We start from the raw sequence: 9659 nt of genomic DNA, 5'->3' as shown, positions 1-9659 counted from the left end.
TATAGTACTAGGTAGAGTAGCCTTCAACTTTAGGAGGAGAAGCTATGTATTGAGTGTTGTTGAAGTCATTCTTAGGGAATATTGGCTTCCTTCTTGTAGCAGACAAGTGAACACTGGTACCTTACATTTATATTAAGGGGAAGCTAGATTTCCCATTTTGTAGAAAAAAATGTCAAACAAAACAAGTAAAGAAAAACACAGTATGAAGAGCTTCAAGCATTCCAAGGAAGAAGAGGGTGAATTAAGTGAAGACATATTAAGACTGCTTAAGAGTCTATTGAGTCGAAAAGAGGGTGAGCATGTCAGCTTTGATCGCGTCAATGTGGAAGGAAGCAATGTCGGTGCAGTGATGAACGTACATCAGAGCAACCCGAAGGAGCAGCCTGAACGTTGCTGTATAAATATATACATAAGCAACAACGTTCAAGGGGTGAATAATTCCATTTTGGTTGGGAGTGAAGTGAAGATGGGAGAACCTGGACTTGGTATGTCGTTTGGGGATGTAATGTGGGAAAGAGATGAAAGCAGGAAGAAGAAGAAGAAGAAGAAGAAGAAGAAGAAGAAGAAGAAGAAGAAGAAGAAGAAGAAGAAGAAGAAGAAGAAGAAGAAGAAGAAGAAGAAGAAGAAGAAGAAGAAGAAGGGTACGGGTATGGGTAAGTTTTTTCAGAGGTTTGGGTTCAGTGCTGCGTTTCTATGTGCTTTTCTCCTTCTTGCCCCTCTTCTTCTTCCTTTGTTTGGAGTGGCGAAGACGTGAGTTTGTTGGAAGAATGTCTCCATTCGCGCTCAAGTTTGAGTTAACTTCTAGCTGTACCTTACCCGTCAAAAATCAACCCGACCTGAAACTCGACCTGAAACCAACCCGAAAATACTGAGCATTAAAAAAGATTTTGTAACCCGTAACCCGATTCATCCGAACCCGAACTGTAATGGGTCAAAACTCGACCAAATCCATTTTAACCCGACCGATTGAAATCATTGTACTTTTAGTAATACATGAGATTATAAAAAAAAAATTAAGCAGAGTAAACACGTTGTTATTATTGTTGAGTATAATACGATTTTGATTTGAATAATACGCCATTTTATGATTGAATTTGACTAAATATAAACTTGTGTATGAAAAGTTATTAATTTGTATTACACAAATTAATGAAAATATAATAATTATTATTTTTGAAATCTCTTAACCTGTTGGGTCGATACGTACCCGGGTCGTGAACAAGCATTTGTAAACCCGAACCAGAACTCAAAGTTGTTTTGTTTTTTTGCACGTTGTTAAGAATTTCACTCTTTTTTTTTTTGACCATAAGAATTTTACTTGTTACATTTGTAAGTTTACATTTGTTTTTCTTTTTTATAGGATATAATACTTGCATCTTTTGTCATTTGGACACTATTTACCAATCAACTTTGACAATTTTTCTCTCACCATTATGTAAGAAATTTCATAGTCAATCGAAATCTTGTTGAATTCGAACCAAAGCCAAAATTTCAAATATCAACTTTTTACAATTTTTATTATATGTAATTATAGATATTAATGTTCAAAAAAACGTGTTAGAATACATGAAAAAAGAATGATTTAATTTATCATTTTACTCCATATTAAATATGATCACAATTTTGTTTTAGGTTATTGTCTTTTATTTTGTTAGACAATGTTGTAGAGTTGTATCATGATACAAACTCTAGTTTCTACTTGTCTTGTTTTAATTCTTTTACATTATCGATTATAATCAAAAGCTTTTCGGTCAAACCGCCTGATAGCCACGCGCCTGTCAGACGGCCGACCTTGTCCATGCGCGCGTGAACACACGTGCAACTATTAAAAAAAAAATTCTCCTTCATTTTCATATCTCGCTTCCCTTCTTCAAGCGCGCGCGCTCTCTCTCTTCCAAACTCTCCGCGCTCTCTCTCTCCTAAACACTTGATAAGGAAGTTTAAAGTCAAACTTATTAAAGTTGACTTGTTGGCGCCAAAATCTGAGTTTGTTACAGTTTGTTATAACTACTCATGTTGACTTGGCAGTTAGTTGTTTTTGCTGAATAATTGAGCATTGTATAAATAAGGCAATTGACCTTTGAATTAATCATCGAATTACATAATACAACAATCCTCTTCTTACTCTCTAATCTCTATCTCTCCCTCTTTCATAATTTCTACTTCTCTTATTCTTCTCTTCTGAATTCTATTCTGAAATCTTCTTCCCTTCTTCTATTCTTCCTGTTTTGGAGTTTGATCTTCATTCTTGAAGGTCAGTTGGTAGTGAAGGGATACCCTTCCTGCATCAGTGGTTGAGCAAACCTGAGCTCAATTGATTGAAATCAGTTTGTGATTGGAATTCTTCTTTGCGATCCTGGAATTGCAATTTTTGATTGTAGAATTGAATTGAGTTGAGAAATCAATCGAAACAGTTTTGGGTTTGTAGAACCTGTAATCTTGGAGAAATTGTTGAGAGTTCTTTCAACCTGGCGCCAACAACCAGGAAATCCATGGATGATCACCTTAAGCAGTTGGAGGACAGATTGATTGCACAAGCACAACGAGTAGATGATCAGTCAACTCAAATCCAAGACCAGTCCAAGAAAATGGATGGAATCATGGAGTTGCTGTTAGATATGAGAAACCAGATAAACCAGTTGAAGGATAGTACATCTGAAAATGGCCATAGCAGACAAGCAGGTGGTTCCCATGGTCAACATGCCAAAACATTGGGGTATACTCCTAAACTTTCATTTCCCAAGTTTGATGGTACCAATACTCGAATTTGGATTAAACAATGTAGCAGATATTTCAATTTGTGTCATATACCTGATGAACAAAAAGTGGATTTAGCATCATTGAATATGGTAGAAAAGGCAGAAAAATGGGTAACAAGTTACTTAACATCAAGAAGAAATGTAGACTGGGGGGAATTTTGTTTGGATTTAATGGCTAGATTCAGGGATACTAGAGGCAGTAACACTGTTGAACAGTTTAATAAACTCAAACAATCTGATTCCATTGAATCTTATCTTGATGAATTTGAGGATCTGAGGTCTGATGTGTTGAACACACACCATTCTCTACATGGGGAATACATTTTGGATAGCTTCATTGGGGGTTTAGATCCAGTTGTTAAACCATTTGTGAAAGCTTTCAAGCCAAATTCTATTGCTGAGGCTGTTGAATTTGCAAGACTGCAAGAAGAACAAAACATGGCTTGTTCACATCAGCCTGTTAACCCCACATTTTATTCAAACACAAGTAAACCAACAACCTATTCTCAAATTAACAAAGCCATACAAGCTGTTCCTGTGAGTGTTAACAGACCAGCCCTCCTTCCTACCCCAACTACTAAACCTCAGTTACCTGTTACTAAGTTTCAACCCAAATTTGCAAGAAACTTCAGACATATTCCAGCTGATGTTAGAGCTGAGAAAATAGCAAAAGGGTTGTGCTACTATTGTGACCAACACTATGACAGAAACCACAAATGTCAATTCAAGGAACCACAATTATTCACAGTGGAAATTTCTAGCAGTGATGATAAGTTGGGCACTAACAGTGATGAAGAAACTAATGATTCAGAAGATGAGGGGTTAACTGAGCATGTGCTTTCTCTCAATGTTCTCTCTGGTAACCAAACATTTCAGACAATAAGGGTAAAGGGGCTAATTGGCTCTAAACTATTCCATATTTGGGTGGATTATGGAAGTACTCATAATTTTCTAGATTTGGATTTAGCCAAGAAGATGGGATGTAAAATAGAGACAATTCCAATTCAGCATGTTGCAGTGGCAGATGGGAATCACTTGAACTGTCAACATGTGTGTAAAGAATTTACATGGGAAATGCAAGGGAAAACCTTCAAAGCAGATGAAATGTTGATTGCTTTGGGAGGGTGTGACATGGTACTTGGAGTCCAGTGGCTAGCTACATTAGGGCCAATTAGTTGGGATTTCAAGGAGCTAAAGAAGGAATTCATTCAATCTGGTGAACAATTTGAGTTGAAGGGTGTACTCCCTCAAAAGGTCAAGTTAGTGGTAGGAACTCCCTTTGCTAAATTGTTTGACAGTGCAGTGCAATTGTGTTTGTTGCAAGTAAGAGATATCACTTTTATGAAACTGGAAGTGGAGGAATCAAACAACAAACCTTTACCAACTGAGTTAGTTGCCTTGCAGAAAACTTACAAAGATATTTTTGCAGATCCAGAACAACTTCCACCTCACAGGGGGGTATTTGACCATACAATACCACTAGAGACAAACTCAAGACCTGTATATCAGACCATATAGATACCCTTTGAAGCAGAGAGATATCATTGAACAATTGGTACAAGAGATGCTAGAAAGGGGAATCATTCAGAAAAGTGCAAGCCCATTTTCTTCACCAGTTGTTCTTGTGGGAAAGAAGGATGGTATTTGGAGGTTGTGTGTGGACTATAAGGAGCTTAATAATAGAACTGTGAAGAACAAATTCCCTATCCCTGTTATAGATGAACTTATTGATGAGCTAGCCGGGGAAACTATCTTTAGTAAGTTGGATATGAGAGCTGGATACCATCAGTTGAGGGTCGGTGATCAAGATGTATACAAAACAGCTTTTAAAACCCATGCAGGACATTTTGAATTTTTAGTGATGCCCTTTGGATTAACAAATGCACCTGCCTCTTTCCAAGGGTGGATGTATAGTGTGTAAGCCTTTGTTAAGAAAATGTGTGCTGGTTTTCTTTGATGACATTTTGGTGTACAACAAAACTCAAGAGGAACACTGGATGCATTTAGCTCAAGTTTTTGAGTTAATGAGACAACACAGTATGTTTGCTAAAGCTAGCAAATGTAATTTTGCTATGGACAAGGTGGAATACCTTGGACACTACATCTCAGCAAGGGGCATAGAAACTGATCCTGGAAAGATTTCAGCTGTGGAAAGCTGGTCAATTCCCACAACAGTTAAGGAGTTTCTTGGGTTTGGCAGGTTATTACAGGAAATTTGTGATGCACTATTCCCTTATTTTCAAACCTCTGACTGATTTGTTGAAAAGGGGGGCTTTTGCATGGACTGACCAAGCTCAACATGCCTTTGAACATCTTAAAAAAAGTCTAGTTTTAGCTCCTGTTTTAGCTTTACCAGATTTTACCAAGACTTTTATAGTTGAGATAGATGCATCAAGTAGTGGTATAGGGGTTGTGTTGATGCAAGAAGGTCACCCCTTAGCATTTATCAGCAGATCTTTGGGTCCTAGGTGGCAGAAGTTATCTGTAAATGAAAAGGAGCTTTTGGATATAGTGTTTGCAGTTCAAAAGTGGGAGCAGTATTTGATGAGTGCACATTTCATCATTAGAACAAATCAGAAAAGTTTGAACTGGTTATTGCAACAAAAGATATCTACCCCTTTTCAGCAGTTTTGGCTCTCAAAACTTATGGGTTTTGATTATGAGATCCAATATAAGTGTGAAAAGGAAAATGTCGCAGCAGATGCATTGTCTAGGGTACAGGGATCAACATTGCTATGTATGGAAATTTCTATGGTTAGTTCTGATCTAACAGAGTTGATTAAGGAAAGCTACACTATTAATGATGGATTGTTAAATGTCATCACTTCTTTGGTACATGCTGATTCAGTTGATCATTTTACCATCAGGGATGGATTATTGAGAAGGAAAAACAAGTTTGTTTTAGGTCCTGATTCTACACTGAAATCAAAAGTCATCAATTGGCTGCATTCTGAACCTGAAAGTGGCCATTCATGCAGAGATCTTACACTCAAGAGAGTTAAAACTTGTTCTATTGGAAAGGGATGACCAAAGATGTGAGAACCTTTGTGAAGCAATGTAAAGTATGTCAAGCAGCAAAATATGACACCTCTGCAAAACCTGGTTTGTTGCAACCACTACCTATCCCTGAGGCTGTGTGGATGGACATATCAATGGATTTCATAATAGGTTTACCTAAATATGGAGGCAAAGATGTCATCTTTGTGGTGGTGGATAGGCTGAGCAAACATAGTCGTTTTATGACATTATCTCATCCATTTACTGCAATTCAAGTTGCTCAAGCCTACTTGGATAATGTCTTTAAACTACATGGGTGGCCTAGAAGTATAGTTAGTGACAGAGATGCAATATTCTTGAGTCAGTTTTGGAAGGGTCTTTTCAGTTTACATGGTACAACATTTTTGGTCTCTTCTTTTTATCACCCAGAAACTGATGGACAGACAGAAGTGGTGAACAAATGCTTAGAGACCTTCTTAGGTGTATGTGCAATGAAAATCCAAAGGAATGGCATGCTTGGTTGCCCTTAGCAGAGTGGTGGTATAACACCCACTTCCACTCTTCTACACAGCTGACACCTTATGAGGTAGTATATGGTCAACCACCACCTTTACATTTGCCATATCTCCCTGGTGATTCTGATAATGAAGAGATTGACAGAAGTTTACAGAGGCGAGAAGACATGCTTACTCTTCTCAAGTCACATCTTCACAAAGCTCAAACTAGAATGAAGAATCAAGCAGACAAGCATAGGTCTAATATGGTATTTAAAGTGGGTGATTGGGTGTGGCTAAAGTTACAACCCTACATGCAGCAATCAGTTCAGTTAAGCGCCAACCATAAGATGTCACTGAAATACTATGGTCCTTTTCAGGTGACAACTATCATTGGTAAAGTGGCTTACCAGCTTCAATTGCCACAGGAAGCTAGAATTCACAATGTTTTCCATGTGTCCCAATTGAAAGATTTTCATGGTAACCTACCCATTGCTGCCCATATTCCAGAATGGTTCCAAGGAAAGAGTTCAAAAGCCATCTACACACCTACAGCTATTTTGGATAGTAGGGTTATTAAGTTTCAGAATCTGCCCTTAGTACAGTATCTTGTTAAATGGGAGAATTTTCCTCACCATGAATCATCTTGGATGAGTGTTGTTGAGTTTGAAGCTAAATATCCAACCTTTCCCTTACCATAAACTTGGGACAAATTTTTCAGAACAAGGGAGGTATGATAAGGACTTTTAATGTCAAAATTATTAAAGTTGACTTGTTGGCGCCAAAATCTGAGTTTGTTACAGTTTGTTATAACTACTCATGCTGACTTGGCAGTTAGTTGTTTTTGCTGAATGATTGAGCATTGTATAAATAAGGCAATTGACCTTTGTATTAATCATCGAATTACATAATACAATAATCCCCTTCTTACTCTCTAATCTCTATCTCTCTCTCTCTCTTTCCTAATTTCTACTTCTCTTATTCTTCTCTTCTTAATTCTATTCTGAAATCTTCTTCCCTTCTTCTATTCTTCCTGTTCAGGAGTTTGATCTTCATTCTTGAAGGTCAGTTGGTAGTGAAGGGATACCCTTCCTGCATCAAAACTCGATCATGTCGTCGCTGCCGTTGTACTTGTCGGCCGTCGCCGTCTCCGTCCCCTCCAAAACCCTAGAAACTCGCATTCTGTAGACACCTACTTTTGTCCCCGTTCCCGCAAGGGAAAGGTTCGATGATGAAAGCATAAAAACTCCACTTGACAACGCATCTCCTATAAAATAAACGAATCTCGATTCCCCATTTCATTTCACCCGAAACCTGCTATTTATGGAAACCCGCTAAAAATAGTAACTGCCGTAAAGGGTAGCTTCTAAAAGTGGCAAGTCATAAAAGATAGAAACCTGTTAGAATTAGGTGTTGCATTCCAACATAAATCCTAAATGAGATAGAAAACTACGAGAATCCTATTCCTAATATGATTCGAAAATAAGAGTTACGTATTAATTGAAATCCTAACGAGCCTAGAGTTCGTAACGGGCCCAGACGCATTAGGTCATAAAATTGATATGCGCTTAAAGACTCGAATTAATCTCAAACTCTACGGATTTCAGGAATCCGAATCTGACAAAGAAACGGCCCAAACAGCAATTTCAACGCCCAGCCCTGGGCGCTGAAATTGCCTGGATCATATTTTCGGCGCCCAGAGCTGGGCGCCGAAATCTTTGACGCCCAGCCCTGGGCGCTGAAAATACCTGGGTACGTGTTTTTTCCTAATTCTTTGTGGATTAGAACTCTGCAATTCTATCTTTCCACGAACTCTTCCCTATAAATAGCCCCCTAAATTCGACGTGAAAAGAACACACAACAATACACAATTATATTCTGAGTATTGACTCCAACCCTTAGCCTAAGCCTCTGGCTGCGAAATTGTTCACGCGTTCTGTCGCAATCGATCCATAAATCGAACAGAACGTATCCTGTCCCATAATTGAGATTCGTTAAATAAAAAGGAGAAATAGCAAAGTCAAAGTGGTTAGTTTTCTGAGAACCGTGACGCACCTCTCAAGGGTGCGTCGTAATGTGTCCCTTTTCGATGATTTAACTGCTTTCCTCGCCCTTTTTACGAACTGTTAAACTAACCTAATCTGATTGTTCTATCACGCCTAACAAATATGATATTTTTGGGAAATCAGATTATCATGCTAGGTCCCTCAATGCTATTTAAATCAGATAATCACGATCGAATTAGTATTATATGTTGCATATTGCTAAAATCAACACAGATTAGTTTAATAGTTAACGCATGTCCCTTCAATTATTTATGCTGAGCTAGTAAGGATATCCTGCCTCTGGAGTTATCGACGAGCGAAGTACTCCTCTCGGTAGTTACAGTACCCCGAACCCTCAATCTCTACCTTGCGGGTGTATATTGAGAGATCCCCACACCAGGGATCACAAGGGAACCTACGGCCGTCGTGGTCAAACATAATTGCACTCCCTTTATGTCACGATAACCGAGTTTTGTCAGTTTTTCTCATTGTCGTTAAAAACTGAATGGCGACTCCTATATTACTAGTCAATTGGGTGTATACTCACAGGGAATCCAATTACACTTGATTGAATAAAAAGAATCGTCACACCCACGAGGGACGAGGTCACGCATTAGCCTCGTGATTTTTCGACCCCCTCACACATTCTCATTCTCCTTCCTCAATCTCTGGCTACCTCCGTCACTCCATTTACAACATGGATTCAATTTGGCCCCGTCGTAAACAGGGCAGTGGCCCAGTCCTGAACCTCGTCGTCTCCGCCGCCAACATTGTTGAGGTTTTTAGGTTTTTGATTTTTAGTTTTTCCTCTTTAATTTGTTGATTTTACAATTTAGGTTTTTAATTTATTTTTGTTGATTTTATTGATTATTGATGTGATTTAATGTGATCTCATAGCGGAGCACCGCAAGATCCTCCACGACCATTTTGATTATCGTCGATGCCGGAGATCTTGCGGTGCGGTGGCCAGCAAACAACGAGAAAGGAAAGAGAAGAGCACTGAAGGAAGGGCATGAAGGAGAGTCGCAGCGATGGGGGAAGCGTGAACAGAGGCGGCGATTCACCTCCTCGCAACAATTGCGGCGATTTACAGGTTGTTGACAAGGTGCTCCTTGCCGCAGATGCTCCTGCGCGCAGATGGAGACTCTACCTCGGCCTCACAAGCTCACACCCCTTGGATTCTTCGGTCTCATGCCGAGTGATGGCTAGCTTGGTTCTCGCATTAGCAGGAGGAAATGAGGAATTGTTCCTTCCATCATTCTTTTATTCCACCCTTTTCCTATGAGATTTTATATTGAAAAATATTTGTATGTGAATGTGAGATTGAATTTGAATACGTTTTGTCAATTAATATTATTAGCACA

At 38.8% G+C, this 9659-nt stretch overlaps 1 protein-coding gene and 1 long non-coding RNA gene across 2 annotated transcripts; both read left to right on the top strand.

The window, feature by feature from the left end:
* The first annotated feature begins 2492 nt into the window (after positions 1 to 2492).
* Positions 2493 to 4277, top strand: LOC130463598 (uncharacterized). The gene has a single exon (XM_056832775.1). The coding sequence runs from the start codon at positions 2493 to 2495 to the stop codon at positions 4275 to 4277; it is 1785 nt and encodes a 594-aa protein (XP_056688753.1).
* A 4587-nt stretch (positions 4278 to 8864) lies between these two features.
* On the top strand, positions 8865 to 9659 carry LOC130462801 (uncharacterized). The gene is made up of 2 exons (XR_008923605.1): positions 8865 to 9073; positions 9193 to 9659. It is a non-coding gene; the product is annotated as an uncharacterized lncRNA (long non-coding RNA).

Source organism: Spinacia oleracea, chromosome 6, assembly GCF_020520425.1.
Source record: "Spinacia oleracea cultivar Varoflay chromosome 6, BTI_SOV_V1, whole genome shotgun sequence".
In the NCBI taxonomy this organism is placed as follows: Eukaryota; Viridiplantae; Streptophyta; class Magnoliopsida; order Caryophyllales; family Amaranthaceae; genus Spinacia; species Spinacia oleracea.
Note: the sequence above shows the minus strand (reverse complement) of the source record. Positions and strands in the feature narration are given on the sequence as shown.